Source organism: Nomascus leucogenys, chromosome 12 (assembly GCF_006542625.1).
Source record: "Nomascus leucogenys isolate Asia chromosome 12, Asia_NLE_v1, whole genome shotgun sequence".
In the NCBI taxonomy this organism is placed as follows: domain Eukaryota; kingdom Metazoa; phylum Chordata; class Mammalia; order Primates; family Hylobatidae; genus Nomascus; species Nomascus leucogenys.
The window spans coordinates 50492567-50510222 of NC_044392.1; the positions used below are offsets into that span (position 1 = coordinate 50492567).

The 17656-nt window shown below is 43.3% G+C and overlaps 1 protein-coding gene across 4 annotated transcripts; it reads left to right on the plus strand.

Moving 5' to 3' along the window:
• Window positions 1-52: 52 nt before the first annotated feature.
• CTSK (cathepsin K) lies at window positions 53-13065 on the plus strand. 4 transcript variants are annotated; one of them, XM_030824625.1, is made up of 9 exons: window positions 53-1218; window positions 2587-2707; window positions 3028-3081; window positions 3170-3292; window positions 3378-3533; window positions 5014-5232; window positions 9564-9729; window positions 10000-10105; window positions 12379-13065. In XM_030824625.1, the coding sequence occupies exons 3-9, from the start codon at window positions 3076-3078 to the stop codon at window positions 12476-12478; spliced, it is 876 nt and encodes a 291-aa protein (XP_030680485.1). In that variant the 5' UTR covers window positions 53-1218; window positions 2587-2707; window positions 3028-3075; the 3' UTR covers window positions 12479-13065. The 4 variants fall into 4 exon arrangements, with proteins under 4 accessions (XP_030680485.1, XP_030680483.1, XP_030680484.1 ...); XM_030824623.1 differs by lacking the exon at window positions 3028-3081; XM_030824624.1 differs by having other exon boundaries at window positions 53-3081.
• The last annotated feature ends 4591 nt before the right edge of the window (window positions 13066-17656 follow it).

Sequence of the window (17656 nt, forward strand, 5' to 3'; positions counted from 1 at the left end):
TTTTTTTAGTAGAGATGGGGTTTCACTATAGGTTGGCCAGGCTAGTCTCGAACTCCTGACCTCAGGTGATCCACATGCTTTGGCTTCCAAAGGCCTGGGATTACAGGCGTGAACCACCGCGCCTAGCCCATTAGCAGCTCTTAAAATCCAGAGGCATAAGCCTGTATTCTTGAGGGTTTATGCATGGAATCCAGCTAGAAACTGAGTCTATTACAGATCCCATTTATCCTTTCTGTTCCAAGAAGCCTTTTTTCCTCCTTCTCCACATCTGTTTATGGAAGAAAATGAAGTTTGGGGTGTGGTTTGAGGACTCAGCTAGATTCTTATGATCTGTCACATGCCTGGATGTTGGGGAAGCATTTGGAGAAGCTCATGTGACTTGTCCTAGATTGGGGATTTTAATTGAGACGTGATGTTTATCGGGCATCCCACCACCTGAGAGTTTTAGCAACAGAGTCACATGTGAGTCCATCAGAACTTACGGCATTGATTCAAGTGCTGTCATAAATAACCAGGACTGCTGTTTTTGGTTACTTTTAAAGACAGTTTCATCTGGACTTTCTGAGCATATCCTCCTTCAGCAAAACCACATGAGGCTGGGAAAACTATTCTTCTGCCTGGAAGTAATGACAACTTGCAACCAACAAGCTTATAAAAATACAAAGAATTCTGGAGCCTATGGCTTCCATTACATTATTCTTTTATAGCCTTTTATGTTCATTGCCGCATCCCAGAGGTGAGAGTCAGACACAAATTTGAAAATAGGTTTCAATGTTGGAGAGGTAAATCATAGCAGGAAAGGGGTAGGAAAAGATGTAATCCCCCAATATTAAAATAAAGATACTGAAGGATGGGAGAGACTAGGGCTGTGTCCTTTTACTCTCCAAAAGAGAAAGTAAGCTCCTATTTGAGTCAATAGATATTGAGGTCTTGTTATTTGCCACCAAAGACAGTCTTGTGAGACTAAATACCTAGTAATTCCCTACCCTGGCACACATGCTACACACACAGAAACACTACAGATCCACTGCCTCCTTCCCTCCTCCCTACCCTTCCTTCTCTCAGCATTACTATCCCCGCCTCCTCCTCTTACCCAAATTTTCCAGCCGACCACTGGAGCTGACTTCCGCAATCCCGATGGAATAAATCTAGCACCCCTGATGGTGTGCCCACACTTTGCTGCCGAAACGAAGCCAGACAACAGATTTCCATCCGCAGGTAACGTTTGCAACTTCCTAGATCTTTTAGCTTTTCATTCCTGTCAATTCTCTGAGTATTAGGGATGTAGTGACTTGAAGATCACAATAAACTTTTAGCCTCTGCAGATGAAAACAGAGATGCACTTCTCAGGTCATTCCCTGGCTAAATAAAATCTGCCTGGAAATCTGTAGAATTCCTTGTATGGTTTATATATATACATACATGATTGTTAGTAAAAGCAAAGTATAGAGGGAATCATTTGCCCATCCTTCAAGAGTGGCCTTTCTGCAGCGTTTTCTACTTTGGCCAACAAGGATCAAAAGGGTTAACTCCTTAGTGAGGAGGAGGAGAGTGGTATGGGGGAGGTGGTAGCTCAGTGCTTCCTATTCACTGAGACATCTCAAAGCCCTTAACACTCTAGTTTTTAAATGTCCTACTGGACATTTTGCCAGTTTGCAAAATTACGTGTAAATGGACTATAAGCAATTGTGTAAGCCATATGTCATGCTGCAGCCTGCAAATTGTTCTTAAAATGGAGGATTTGTAATTAAGAAAGTCAATGCAAGAAATGAGTGACGCTAACTAGAGTAAACTTATGAAAAGCTGTGAATTTCATCATCATAGAACATTGCTTTTCAGTCTGAACATTCTTCTAACAAACCTCGGATCTGAGGCTTCTTGTCCTTTGCGGCAGCCACAGTGGGTTTTTGTTGTCGGGAAAAAAAACCTTGCCCGCAGCATCTGGTTAAGATTAGGGCAGTTTCCTGCCTAAGGAGGGAGGGGAGAGAAAAAGGAGAAAGAAATGCATAAGGAGAATGAGGAGATATAAAATGTCTCAGAAAACAGGAAACATTGTCATATTTTCCCTTGTCCTCTTCTGACAAGATCTGGGAAAGTACTAGAATTTAGGCAAGAAAGAGAAGAATGCCTCGAAGAAATGATCAGGAAGCAAAACTTAGACTGAAATCTCTCCTTTGCGTATTCTGAACCCCACTACCACCTTGCTCTTTGTCTGTCTCCAAGCCTGCTAGGGACCCTAGAGGAAACAGGCACTGAGCCCATTCTGATTGTCCAGTTTCTATCCCATTTCTGGTTGTGTACCTGTGTGTGTGTGAGAGAGAGAGAGAGAGTGCGTGTGTTGGCTAAATCTCCCGAGAGAGAGAGAGAGAGAGAGAGAGAGAGAGAGAGAGAGAGAAATGGCAAAATCTCCCTAGATCAAAGTCCTTGGAACCAGATGTACCAGCACCCTATCTAAACACAGGCCCCTCCTGACTATCATTGTTTTATCACCTTTTTTCCGTCTACCTTCCTCTTCCTCATAAACCCTAGTTTTCCTCTGTTTCCCTGCCAAATGGAAGAGTTTTCCCTAATTACACTCTTCTGCAGGATGTGGGGGCTCAAGGTTCTGCTGCTACCTGTGATGAGCTTTGCTCTGTACCCTGAGGAGATACTGGACACCCACTGGGAGCTATGGAAGAAGACCCACAGGAAGCAATATAACAACAAGGTGCCTGGTGTCCTGGAGGGGGCATGGCAGGAAGGCTGAGACCTGAGCTCTCCCATCTTAGCTTCCAGACTCCCTTCTTCAATCCAAATGCTTTATTCCAAGCAGATCAGTCCCTCTTCCCTAGCTCATGTTAACATACGGTTTTCATTCCTATGCTTCAAATCATCCGCTGTCAAACTGTATCCTTCCTTTGCTTTATAAGTGTGTTACATTTTTCTTTTGGGAACAGTTCTAAGATTAATGCTATTAATCTATAAACAATTTTTCTGTCTCTCCAGAGCTTTGTGTTGTATTTGTTTACATATTATCTCTTCTTGCAGGCTCTTAATAATTCCATGGTTAGTTCCCCAACTAAACTGTAAACTTTTATGATTGTGAGTTTCCTTTATTCTCCTAAAACCCTTCACAATATTACATATGTAACTACACAGTCTATGCAAGTACTGACTATGCTTTGTTTAGGTGGATGAAATCTCTCGGCGTTTAATTTGGGAAAAAAACCTGAAGTATATTTCCATCCATAACCTTGAGGCTTCTCTTGGTGTCCATACATATGAACTGGCTATGAACCACTTGGGGGACATGGTAAGTATAGCTTCACCTCCTGTCCCACCTGCACCATTTGCTTTAGTTCCCTGCTGATGCCTGGCCTCTTTCTTCTTTGTCTCAGACCAGTGAAGAGGTGGTTCAGAAGATGACTGGACTCAAAGTACCCCCATCTCATTCCCGCAGTAATGACACCCTTTATATCCCAGACTGGGAAGGTAGAGCCCCAGACTCTGTTGACTATCGAAAGAAAGGCTATGTTACTCCTGTCAAAAATCAGGTACTCTCCTTTCTTCTGGGTGTGCATATGTAATCTGGCATGACCTTTTCCTTTTTCTGCTGCTTTGTTCTTGAGGCGAAAGGGCACCAGGAAGAGAGGGCAGGGAATTAAGGTACATCTCCCCATTCCCATTCCGTTATTTAACCTCATTTGTTTCTGTACATTTGGGTTGTTTCTGGTTTTTCTTTTGCTTTTCCTTTTTTTTTTTTTTTTTTTGAGATGGAGTCTCACTGTGTCGCCCAGGGTGGAGTGCAGTGGTGCAATCTTGGCCTACACCTCCTGGGTTCAAGTGATTCTCCTGCCTCAGCCTCCCGAGTAGCTGAGATTACAGGCACGCGCCACTATGCCTGGCTAATTTTTCTATTTTTTTTTTTTTTTTTTTTTTTTTGAGACGGAGTCTCGCTCTGTCGCCCAGGCTGGAGTGCAGTGGCGCAATCTCGGCTCACTGCAAGCTCCGCCTCCCGGGTTCACGCCATTCTCCTGCCTCAGCCTCTCCGAGTAGCTGGGACTACAGGCGCCCGCCACCACGCCCGGCTAATTTTTTTTTTTTTGTATTTTTAGTAGAGACGGGGTTTCACCGTGGTCTCGATCTCCTGACCTCGTGATCCGCCCGCCTCGGCCTCCCAAAGTGCTGGGATTACAAGCGTGAGCCACCGCGCCCGGCCTTCTATTTTTATAGAGATGGGGTTTCACCATGTTGGCCAGGATGGTCTTGAACTCCTGACCTCAGGTGATCCATCTGCCTCGGCCTCCCAAAGTGCTAGGATTACAGACATGAGCCACCATGCCCAGACCAAAAAAGTTTTTGCAATCTTACATTCTTACTAGCATGAGAATGTCAGTTTTTTCACAACCCAAACAACACAGGATTGTATCAGCAAGATAAACAATTGATTTAATGTTCATTTAACAACACTTTTTGACCCCCAGAACCTACCAGATGCAGTGTTAGGCAGCAGAGATTCAAGATGACTAAGACACAACCTGTGTCCTCAGGAAATCTCAATCTAAAAAAATAGAACAGGAAAGAAAGAAAAATCTACAATCTAGCTGCACAAACAATAATAGCTAATACTTTTTGAGATTTTATTGTCAGGAACTTCTTAACTGTTTACATGAGTTAAATATTTTAATCCTCATAACAACATTTTATGCATAGAGAAACTGAGACACAGGCAAGTTTAGTAACTCACCCAGGGTCACATAGCTACTGGGTGGCAAAGTCAGGGTTAGCACCCAGGACAAATGCCTCCAAAGCTGGTACTGTGCTCTGCTTTACTGTAGCTAATAGTAAAAATGGTAGCAAAAATCAATAGCAGTAGAACAATGCAACAGATACTAAGGGGAAGAGGAAGACTCACAACAAAGACAACATTTGTGCTGAAATTTTTAGAACACATGCAATTTCTTCAGGCAGGTAGAGAGAAGATATAGAAAATGTAAACAGCAAAGATTGATAGTTTCTCTGTATGCCTCTCAGGGTCAGTGTGGTTCCTGTTGGGCTTTTAGCTCTGTGGGTGCCCTGGAGGGCCAACTCAAGAAGAAAACTGGCAAACTCTTAAATCTGAGTCCCCAGAACCTAGTGGATTGTGTGTCTGAGAATGATGGCTGTGGAGGGGGCTACATGACCAATGCCTTCCAATATGTGCAGAAGAACCGGGGTATTGACTCTGAAGATGCCTACCCGTATGTGGGACAGGTGAGATTGCTCCACACAATTACACAGCTCTGTCGGCTCCTCCTTCCCCAGCATGATATTTTGTACTGGAAACAATTCCAGAAATACTGTTTTCTGTTATCCTATCCTGCTTTCTTGATGGAATAATTTCCCACAGAAGGCCAAGAAGATTTCCACAATCTGGGGGAATTTAGGGTATCGTAAGCTACTATAGCTTCTATTTGCCTCTCTGCCATGGAGAGAAAACAGAGGCTAGGCTACCTACCCCATAGACTTCTGAGCAGGGTTCTATAACCCTCTGCTCAATTCCTCACTCCCACAACAAACCCACAAACCCACCATGCTATGTTCACAAATCGTGTGGCTTTATTTTATGTGATCTCAGTGTGAGTTTTCACATTTCAGCAAATTATGTAAGTTTACATGCTAACGTATAAAATGAGAGAAAAAACAAGTTGCTTCATATAAGAGATAAGGGATTAACTCAGTTCCTCCTGCATGATCCTAGTCATAGGAAGGAAATCGTATCTGAAAGGGAGGCAACCTGAGGGGTTTTTTAATACACATAGGGCTGGGTCTGATAGATAATATAATGTAGGGCCTTCACAACAGAAACCTCTGAAACAGGGATAGCAAGTTTGAGAATAAAAATGATGGCTACTGTGTTCTAAGCCGTGTCCTTAGTGCATTTTTTCTTTTTCTTTTTTTCATTTAATCTCATAACAACCCTGTAAGGTAGACTTATCTTCAATGTATAGGTAAGGAAATGGACACTTAAGGAGATAAGACAGTATAATTCATAATGTAACAATGGAAGATGTATCTACCAGGGATGTTTATCTTCTGCAAACATTCCTAGGTATGTCTCCTATGCACATGTGCAAGAATTTCTTACTAGGATATAATGCCTTGGAACTGAATTGTCTGGGTCTTACGGTATGTCTATCTTCAGCTTTATTACACAATGTCAAATTGTTTGCCAAAATATTTGGAAAAATTTATACCTGCAATGTATAAGAAATCCCATTCAATCACCTTTTTATCAGTATGTTTATCTGGCCATTTGCATTTCTTCTTCAGTGAATTAACTGTTTTTATCTTTTGCTCATTTGTTTTTCTTTTTATTTTTTTTGAAACAGGGTCTTACTCTATTGCCCAGGCTGGAGTGTGGTGATACAGTCATAGCTCACTGCAGCCTCCACTCCCTGGGCTCAAGCAATCCTCTCGCCTCAGCCTCCCAAATAGGTAGGATATAAGTGCATGTCATCATGCCCACCAATTTCAAAAAACCTTTGAAATTTTTTTTTTTGTAGAGGCTAGGCATGGTGGCTCATGCCTGTAATCTCAGCACTTTGGGAGTCTGAGGCGGGAGGATCACTTAAGCCCAGGAGTTCCAGATCAGCCTGGTGCAACATAGCAAGACCTCATCTCTACAGAAAATTTTTTTAAAAGTATCCAGGTATGATGGCGTGCACCTGTAGTTCTAGCTACTCAGGAGGCTGGTTGGGAGGACAACTTGAGCCTGGGAGTTCAAGGCTGCTGTGAGCTATGATCATGTCACTGCTGTCTAGCCTGAGTGACAGAGTGAGACCCTGTCCCCAAAAACAACAAAAATTTTTTTTGGTAGAGACATTGTCTCGCTATGTTGCCAAGGCTGGTCTCAAACTCCTAGGCTCAAGCAATCCTCCCACCTCCCAAATTGCTGGGATTATAGATGTGAGCCACCATGCCTGGCCTACCCTTTTTTTTGTTTTTTTTTTGAAATGGAGTTTTGCTTTTGTCGCCTAGGCTTGAGTGCAGTGGCGCGATCTTGGCTCACTGCAACCTCCACCTCCTGGGTTCAAGTGATTCTCCTGCCTCAGCCTCCTGAGTAGCTGGGATTATAGGCATCCACAACCACGCCCAGCTAGTTTTTGTATTTTTAGTACAGACAGGGTTTCACCATGTTGGCCAGGCTGGTCTTGAACTCCTGACCTCAGGTGGTCTGCCTGCCTCAGCCTCCCAAAGTGCTGGGATTACAGGTGTGAGCCACCATACCCCACCTCTTACCCATTTTTAATTGGGTTGTTTTTTCTCTTTCTTAGCAATTCTTAAAAGTTTAAAAAGAATATTTGGATACCAATACTATGTATTTAAAAATTGAGGTTTGTCTTTTTATTCTCTTTATGATGTCTTTCAAACCAGAAAAGTTAATTTTAATAGGCTGGGCGTGGTGGCTCACACCTGTAATCCCAGCACTTTGGGAGGCTGAGACAAGTGGATCACAAGGTCAGGAGATCGAGACTATCCTGGCTAACACGGTGAAACCCTGTCTCTACTAAAAATACAAAAAAAATCAGCCAGGCGTGGTGGCGGGCGCCTGTAGTTCCAGCTACTCGGGAGGCTGAGGTAGGAGAATGGTGTGAACCCGGGAGGCAAAGCTTGCAGTGAGCCGAGATCGCGCCACTGCACTCCAGTCTGGGCAACTGAGCGAGACTGCATCTCAAAAAAAAAAAGAAAAGTTAATTTTAATACAGTAAAATGATTAATTTTCCTTTGCAATTTTTGTAATGTGTTTTATTCATTTATGAATGGAGAAAGGTAAGAAAAAATAAAATTTAAGTAGGAAGACATGTGGCCAGGTATGGTGGCTCACACCTATAATCCCAGTACTTTGGGAGGCTGAGGCAGGCAGATCACTTGAGGTCAGGAGTTTGAGACCAGCTGGGATAACATGGTGAAACCCCATCTCTACTAAAAATACAAAAATTAGCCAGGTGTGATGGTGCACACCTGTAATCCCAGCAGGCTGAGGCAGGAGAATTGCTCGAACCCAGGAGGCAGAGGTTGCAGTGAGCCAAGATCATGCCATTGCACTCCAGCCTGGGTGACAGAGACTCTGTCTCAAAAAATAAAAAGATAAAAAGAAGAGATCTGACAGGGCGTCAGCCAGATAACATTTTAAAGGGATGGTATTATAAGTTTGTTCCAGCTATAATGCAGGTTATTCTGACTTTAAAGTATCATCACATAACATCTTTTTGAGTCAATTTCCAAGATATTCTGTTTCACTTGTAATTCTGTGTAATTTTTGGCACCAGGAGGCATCAGGGATTTGGAGCACATGGCAGAAACAAAGGTATCTTGAAAAATATCAAGGCAGTAAACCACTGTAATCTTAAAATAGCATATCAAATGCTGCTATTGCTGTTAATATTTAGATAATGTTAGATAATGTATTTTTTTAGAGGGTATCTCACTATCTTGCACAGGCTGGAGTGGAGTGGCTATGCACAGCATGATCATAGTACACTAAAGCCTCAAACTCCTGGGCACAAACAATCCTCCTGCCTCAGCCTCCTGAGTAGTAGATAATATGTTCTTGTGGATGCAACCTTAGGGTTCTGAAGGGGTAGTCTGTAGGAAAATGAATTGCTGAAAAGAATACACCACCTTGACATGGGCTATTATTTGATTCCATAATTGTGGCTTGCCAGTGAAACATTGCTAACTACCTGTAAAATATAGTGTTGGAAGTCATAAAAATCAACTAGCTAAATTGCTAAGTTCTTTAATCTATTTTAGTGTCTTGTTATGTACTTTCATATTTTGTCTTTGATGAGAGCACAAGGATCACACCACTTCCCCTGATATAGGTGCAGAGCGCCCAGGTCTTCTCTCTAGCTAAGCCTTGGCCTTGGCCTCCTACGCACACAGCAGCTGGTGCCTTCCTGCCCCCTGAGGCTAATACATACTATGTGGCCAGAAGGTGGTTTATGCTTTTTAAAAAAATCTTATTTCAGAAATCTTTCCCTACTGTTTTCCAGGTTTTCCTCCCACATTTATGTCTTAAAACACCTGTAGTTGAATTTTTTTTTTTTTTTTTTTTTTTGAGATGGAGTCTCGCTCTCGCCCAGGCTGGAGTGCAGTGGCGTGATCTCGGCTCACTGCAAGCTCCGCCTCCCAGGTTCACGCCATTCTCCTGCCTCAGCCTCCCAAGTAGCTGGGACTACAGACACCCGCTACCATGCCCAGCTAATTTTGTTGTATTTTTAGTAGAGATGGGGTTTCACCATGTTAGCCAGGATGGTCTCAATCTCCTGACCTCGTGATCCACCCGCCTCGGCCTCCCGAAGTGCTGGGATTACAGGTATGAGCCACCGCGCCTGGTCTGTAGTTGATTTTTATGTGTGGTAGAAGGCGGGAATCCTCTTTTCATATTCATTTTTCTGAGGAAGAACAGACCCTCTCTAGAAACCCTAGACTGCTGCCTCAGTTCACTGGCATCACTCAAAATATTGGTTGAGTTTCTCACTCACTGACTCATTGCCTATTGCTTTGTTCTAGTCCTATTACAATCTTGTTTCTTCCAGGAGGAGAGTTGTATGTACAACCCAACAGGCAAGGCAGCTAAATGCAGAGGGTACAGAGAGATCCCCGAGGGGAATGAGAAAGCCCTGAAGAGGGCAGTGGCCCGAGTAGGACCTGTCTCTGTGGCCATTGATGCAAGCCTGACCTCCTTCCAGTTTTACAGCAAAGGTAAGAAGCTGCTGATCCTATAGAGCACTGTCTTTTATGATACAAACTTGATGGCTTCTCGAAGGATCTTGGGTATTTTCAGTACTTAGTTTTTGTATTCAGATGGAGGTGGCCAGAGAGAAATTAACAACTGCTGCAGTATGGAGCAGCATTTCTGTGGTAAACCCTCCTGACATGGATGGAATTCTTCAAACAGTCTCCTAGACTGGGAGACCCCACAGGGTGACCCTTGGATTGCATAGAGCCTCACGCTGATAGTTTGTATTCTAGGTGTGTATTATGATGAAAGCTGCAATAGTGATAATCTGAACCATGCGGTTTTGGCAGTGGGATATGGAATCCAGAAGGGAAACAAGCACTGGATAATTAAAAACAGGTAATGATGGGAACACTATTTTCGTTATTCAGTCACCCTTTTAACACTCAACCTCACCTCCAGCTTCCCGATACTCCTTTCTCTATCCCAAATCAAGAAAAAATTATCTCAGGGTTCTCACTTCTATCTTCTCAGTCAGAGACTCTTAATTCTGAGTCCGACACTTAATGGCCAGTGTGTTAGTCCATTTTGCATTGCTACAAAAGAATACCCGAGACTGGGTAATTTATAAAGAAATGAGGTTTGTTTGGCTATACAAAGCGTGGCACTAGTATCTGCTCAGCTTCTCATGAGGCCTCAGAGCTTTTACTCATGGCAGAAGGCAAAAGAGGGAGCAGGCATGTCACATAGTGGGAGAGGGAGCAAGAGAGAGAGGGAGGTGCCGACTCTTTAAAGAACCAGCTCTTGCATGAACTAATAGAGTGAGAACTCACTCATCACCAAGGCGATGGCACCAAGCCATTCATGAGGAATCCACTCCCATAACCCAAACACCTCCCACTATGCCCCACCTCCCACACTGGGGATCACATTTCGGCATGAGACTGGGTGGGGACACACATCCAAACCATATCCGCCAGACAGTAGTGCTCAATTATGTGCTGGGCAGATGCTCCCTATGTGCAAGGTGCTTAGTGACATACATAAACCAATGAGCAGATGACACTTCAGTGAGCTCAGAGCCCAATAAGACAGACCTAACTAACCATGAGATAAAGCAGTACAAAGAACCAGCAGGAGCTTTGGAATTACATATTTTTACTTTCTTTTGTCTCTAATGTGATCAGTTTCTTAGGGCGGTTTCCATTAGCAGTCTGTCTTTAAGAGTAGGGGAACAGCGTAAAGGTTTAATATTCCTTTGAACAGTTTTTTTCCTTCAAGATACACTTAGGATACACGTATATAAGAACTTGACAAAGATTGTGAAGAGAAACATTTTTTAGAAATAAGATATAAACAAAAAAGTTAAGTGTCTACGTTCCTATGTTGGGGAACAAAGAAAACTCCAGGGTACCTTGCTTCCCATTTCTCTTTAGCACCTTGTGACTTTTGGGGAGGGGCAGATTAATAACAATTATAGTTTTCCTTTCCTGGCTGATCACCATTAACCTGGCAGCAGCACTGGCTAAATCTCCTGTCCTTAGTGCCCTCCAAGAAGCAGGAGCCCTAAACTCTGGGTTGCTCACAGACTCACGCAGTGGTGTTGTTCAAACCTGAAGCAACTTTTTATATCACATTTCCAACTCAAGGTGAACCTGAGCATCTTCCCATGTCTCCCACAGCTTCTGTCCTGTGTTGTCCCTTCTCTTGACTCCCAGGTCCAAGCACTTACCCTGTTCTTTCATGATCAGGTGCCATGTGTGGAGATAGCTTCCAAGAGAGCTGGGAGGAAGAAAAGACACACCCGGGCAGGATCAGGAACACTGGGGGCCCCTGGAGGAGGGGAGAGTGGGGGAGGGTACAGGTTTTACATAAAATGTATTGGGTAATTAAAGAAGTTGCTGGTTGGGGAAAGAGGACTGAAAACAATTCAGGAAGATATACAGACAATCTCTTCTCTCTCCTTTCTCTCTCCTCTGTCTCACGTCGTCTCTCTTGTCTTCTAGTCTCGCTACTCATTTCCTTAGTAATCTCATCCACTCTCATAGTTTCATCCATCTCTCCTATGGGGTTTACTCCCAAAAACCAGCTTCAGCCTCTTTCTTATGCTCTAAACTTACATTTTCAAGATTAATAGTCCCCAAATACAGCTCTGATCATATCACTCTCCCACTCAAAATCCCTCACTGGCTCCTCACTATGATGGGTCACAGAGTAAAGGTGAAGCTCTTTAACCTTGCAGTAAAGGTAATTCAATCTGATCTCAATCTGCCTTTCCAGACATCTCTCCCACTACACCCTGTTAGGCACGCTGCTTTTCAGCTACATGATCCTAACAGTGCCCCACACCTTCCTGCCTCTGTTGTTCATTTCACACCTTTCCACTGACATCCCCTTCCCACAGGTCGAAATTCTACTCAGCCTTTTGGCTCAGCTCAAATGCCACCTCTTACATCAAGCCTCTGAGATTCTCTTGATCAGAAGGAATCTTTCCCTCCTTTGATACCTACAGTATTATGCCTTCTCCCTATTTCTTGACTTTAAACTCTTTAAAGATAAAAAACATCATATTCATTTTTGCGTACCATCAGTACCTCGCACAATACTCAGTAAATATTTTAATGAATAAATAAACTGAGAGTACTAAGTGTTTTTCTTGATTGGTCTTACAGCTGGGGAGAAAACTGGGGAAACAAAGGATATATCCTCATGGCTCGAAATAAGAACAACGCCTGTGGCATTGCCAACCTGGCCAGCTTCCCCAAGATGTGACTCCAGCCAGCCAAACCCATCCTGCTCTTCCATTTCTTCCGCGATGGTGCAGTGTAACGATGCACTTTGGAAGGGAGTTGGTGTGCCATTTTTGAAGCAGATGTGGTGATACTGAGATTGTTCAGTTTCCCCATTTGTTTGTGCTTCAAATGATCCTTCCTACTTTGCTTTTCTCCACCCATGACCTTTTTCACTGTGGCCATCAGGACTTTCCCTGACAGGTGTGTACTCTGAGGCTAAGAGATGTGACTACAGCCTGCCCCTGACTGTGTTGTCCCAGGGCTGATGCTGTACAGGTATAGGCTGGAGATTTTCACATAGGTTAGATTCTCATTCACGGGACTAGTTAGCTTTAAGCACCCTAGAGGACTAGGGTAACCTGACTTCTCACTTCCTAAGTTCCCTTCTATATCCTCAAGGTAGAAATGTCTATGTTTTCTACTCCAATTCATAAATCTATTCATAAGTCTTTGGTACAAGTTTACGTGATACAAAGAAATGTGATTTATCTTCCCTTCTTTGCACTTTTGAAATAAAGTATTTATCTCTTGTCTACAGTTTCATAAATAGCATCTAGTACACATTCACTTTGTGTTAGATACTGTGTTAGGTGCTGGAGGAAAAAAGATGAATAGAACATCTTCTCTGTACTTGATGTTCTCACAGTCTGGTTGTAGAGACTGTCACATAAGCATTTCATCCCAATTCATTTAATTTGTTCATTCAGCCAATATATATTGAGTTCTTACTCTGTACCAAGAACTGTACTACATTTCTGGGGTTAAGTGGATATAAGGAGATCTCAGTGTTTAATCTGCCTGAGGAGAGACTGAATTAAGTGACATGGAAACTTGGGTCTTGAAAAACATTTTAAGGTTATTTTTTCTTTTCTCTCTCTCTCGCTCTGTCTCTTTCTCTCTCTTTTGTCAGGGTCTCCCTCTGTTGCCCAGGCTGGAGTCAGTGGCACTCATAGCTCACTGCAGCCTTGATCTCCTGGGCTCAAGAGTTCTTCCCACCTCAGTCTCCTAAGTAGCTTGGACTACAGTGAACACCACCATGCTTAGCTGATTTTTTAAAAATTATTTTTTGGGAGGCCGAGGTGAGAGGATCGCCTGAGCCCAGCAGTTTGAGATCAGCTTGTCTCCCTATGTTGGCCGCCTCGGCCTCCCAAAGTGCTGGAATTATAGGTGTGGGCCACTGCACCCAGCATGACACTGTTGTTAATATGGCAATAATCCCCAAATTGATGTACAGAATTAACACAATTTGTATTAAAATCTCACCTGGCTTCCTTGCAGAAATTGGCAAGCTGGCTCTAAGATTCATATGGACATTCAAGGGCTTCAGAATAGCCAAAACAACCTTGAAAAAGAACAAAGTTGGAGGACTTGCACTTCTCAATTTCAAAACTTAACTTCAGACCAATAGTAGTCAAGGCATACAGATCAATGGAATAGAATTAAGGGTGTAGAAATAAACCACATTCAATTGACATGGGGTGCCAAGACAATTCAAGGTGGAAGAGAATAGTCTTTTCAAAAAATCATGATGGACAACTGAATAACAACATGGAGAAGAGAAGTTGGAACACTACTCCACCTCATATAAAAAATTAATTAAAAATGGCTAAAAACCTAAAGGTAAGAGCTAAAACTCTTAGAAAACACAGGGGTAAATCTTCCTGACCTTGAATTAGGCAGTGGTTATGACGCCACAGCACAAGCAACAACAACAAAAAATTAGGGCCGGGCATCGTGGCTCACGCCTGTAATCCCAACACTCTGAGAGGCTGAGGCGGGCGGATCGCCTGAGGTCAGGAGTTTGAGACCAGCCTGGCCAACATGGTGAAACCCTGTCTCTACTAAAATACAAAAATTATCTGGGCGTGGTGGCGGGCCCCTGTAATCCCAGCTACTTGGGAGGCTGAGGCAGGAGAATCACTTGACCCTGTGAGGTGGAGGTTGCAGGGAGCTGAGATCAAGCCACTGCACTCCAGCCTGGGTGACAGAGTGAGACTCTGTCTCGAGAAAAAAAAAAAAAGGAAGAAAGTTAGATAAATTGGACTACTGTCAAAATTAGAATTTTTTTGTGCACCAAAGGGCACTATTAAGAGAGGGTAAAGACAACACAGAATGGGAGAAGATATCCACAAGTTATGTATCTGATGAAAGAATTAATATCCAAAATATGCAAAGAACTCCCACAACTCTACAATTAAAAAAATTAAAAATGGGCAAAGGATTTGAATACATATTTCACCAAAACAGATATACAAATGGTGAATAAGCACATGAAAATGTGCTCAACATCACTAGCCTATAAGGAAATGTAAACCAAAGCCACAGTGAGATACACTTCATACCCATTAGAATGGCTATTGCAACAACAACAACAACAACAACAACAACAAAAAACCTGGAGTATAACAAGTGTTGATGAGGACGTGAAGAAACTGGAACTCTTGTACATTGTTAGTGGGAATGTAAAAGGGTGCAGCTGCAGTGGAAAACAGTGTGTTGGTTCCACAAAAACTTAAACATAGAATTACCATATAATCCAGCAATTCCACTCCTGGGTTTAGATCCAAAATAATTGAATGCAGGGATTCAGATGCTCATACACCAATGTTCTTAGCAGCATTATTCACAAAAGCCCAAAGGTAGAAACAACCCAGTGTCCATTAACAGATGAATGGATAGCCTAATGTGGTAATATTCTACACAAAGGAATATTATTCAGCCATAAAAAGAAATAGAATTCTGGCTGGAACGGTGGCATGCCTGCATAGTCCCAGCTACTAGGGAGGCTGAGGTGGGAGGATCGCTTGAGCCCAGAAGTTTGAATCCAGCCTCGGCAACATAGTGAAACCCCACCTCAGGTAAAAGAGAAAGAGAGAAGAAACAAAGAGGCCGGGCACGGTGCCTCAAGCCTGTAATCCCAGCATTTTGGGAGGCTGAGGTGGGTGGATCACTTGAGGCCAGGAGTTCGAGACCAGCCTGGCCAGCGAGGTGAAACCCTGTCTCTACTAAAAATACAAAAATTAGCTGGGCACAGTGGCTCATGCCTGTAATCCCAGCTACTTGGGAGGCTGAGGCACAAGAATCGCTTGAACCCTGGAGGCAGAGGTTGCAGTGAGCTGCGATTGCACCACTGCACTCCAGCCTGGGCGACAGAGTGAGACTCCATCTCAAAAAATAAATAAATAAATAAAATTTTATTATTTAGCCATGTGATTCCAAATTAAATATTGCTCAATCAATTTTGTTGTTATTCTTCTCTACTTCTCTTTTGGTCCATATTAGCAAATTCTGTCCCTGCCTCTTCAAAATATAATATGAATCTGGCCATTTCTCTCTCCCTCTACCATGACCACACAGTTTAAGCTCCCTTTGTTTCCCCCTAGTCTTATGTGAGTCCTCTAACTTCCCTACTTCTGCACTACACTCCACCCTACAGTCCGTTTTTCCCTGTACAAAACTCTCCCATTACTCTTTCATTTGTTTAACAAATATTAAGTCTCTACTATGAGGCAGGCACTGTTCTGGTAATTCAACAGTGACAAAAATTCATGACCTCATTGGGTTTATATTTTAGTGAACTTAAAATATAATACAAAAGTCTTAAGTGGCCTACAAGCAGCATGATCTGGTCCCAGGCTGTTTTGTTTGTTTGTTTGTCTGTTTGTTTTTGAGATGGAGTTTTGCTCTTTTTGTCCAGGCTGGAATGCAATGGCGTGATCTCAGCTCACTGCAACGTGCACCTCCCATGTTCAAGTGATTCTCCTGTCTCAGCCTCCTGAGTAGCTGGGATTACAGGTGCCTGCCACCTTGCCTGGCTAATTTTTGGTATTTTTAGTAGAGATGGGGTTTCACCATGTTGGCCAGGCTGGTCTCCAACTCCTGACGTCAAGTGATCACCCGTCTTGGCCTCCCAAAGTGCTGGGATTACAGGCGTGAGCCACCAGGCCCGGCCTTTTTTTTTTTTTTTTTTTTTTTTTTTGAGGCAGGGTCTCACTCTGTCACCCGGATTGGAGTGCAGTGGCACAGTGACATCTCACTGCAGCATCGACCTCCCGGGCTCAAGCGATCCTCCCACCTCAGCCTCCCGAGTAACTGGGACTACAGGCACATGTCACCATGCCCAGCTAATTTTTGTATTTTTTGTAAAGATGAGGTTTTGCCATGTTGCCCAGGCTGGTCTCGAACTCCTAGACTCCAGTAATCCACCTGCTTCAGCCTCCCAAAGTGCTAGGATTAACCAGCGTGAGCCACTGCACCTGGCCCAGGCCACCTGTCTGACTTCATTTCAGCCTGTGGTGTTATGGAAAGTGGTTATCTAAACAAAATTAGAATGCCATTAGAAATAAGGAGTTGTTCAAGAAATGTTCATGCCTGTATAAAAGAGTGCTTATCAACACCTCTTCCCCAGTGAGAGACAGCCCAGGGCCTTATTTGGTTACTGTGTTCAACTCTAAGACCCGGATTTCTGGCTGATGATTTCTTTCTGATTTCTTTCTCAAATTTGGATATGGCTCCTTGAGGCCTGGCAAGCAGATGCTTAATATTTGTTAAATAAACGAAAGAGAAATGGGAGAGTTTTGTACAGGGGAGTGATGTGAACTGGGGTACAGGGAAGAATAGACTGTAGGGCGGAGTGTAGCGTGGAAGTAGGGAAGTTAGAGGGCTGTTACGTAAGTCTAGCGGGGAAATGGTGGGAACTTAAACTGTGGTCATGGTAGAGGGAGAAAGAAATGGCCAGATTCGCTTATACTGGGTAAAACTTAAACTATCTTAGCCAATATATCTTTAAAAAAAATGGAAAGGAACAGAGTAATTACAATGAAAACTCTAATTCTGCAAAGAGGAGAATGGATGAAAAATAGCACACAGGTATCGTTGATCTGTAGCATAAATTATGTCCTGCTAGACAGGAATATGGAAGACTCCCTGCCTGGCAGTAGAACGAGTTCCTTGGCAAGGTAACTGGGAAACTCGAGGCTCGCTTTCTATGGGGATCTTCTTTATTTTTATTTTTATTTTTTATTTTTTTTTGAGACGGAGTCTTTCTCTGTCCCCCAGGCTGGAGTGCAGTGGCACGATCTCGGCTCACTGCAGGCTCCGCCTCCTGGGTTCACGCCATTCTCCTGCCTCAGCCTCCCGAGTAGCTGGGACTACAGGC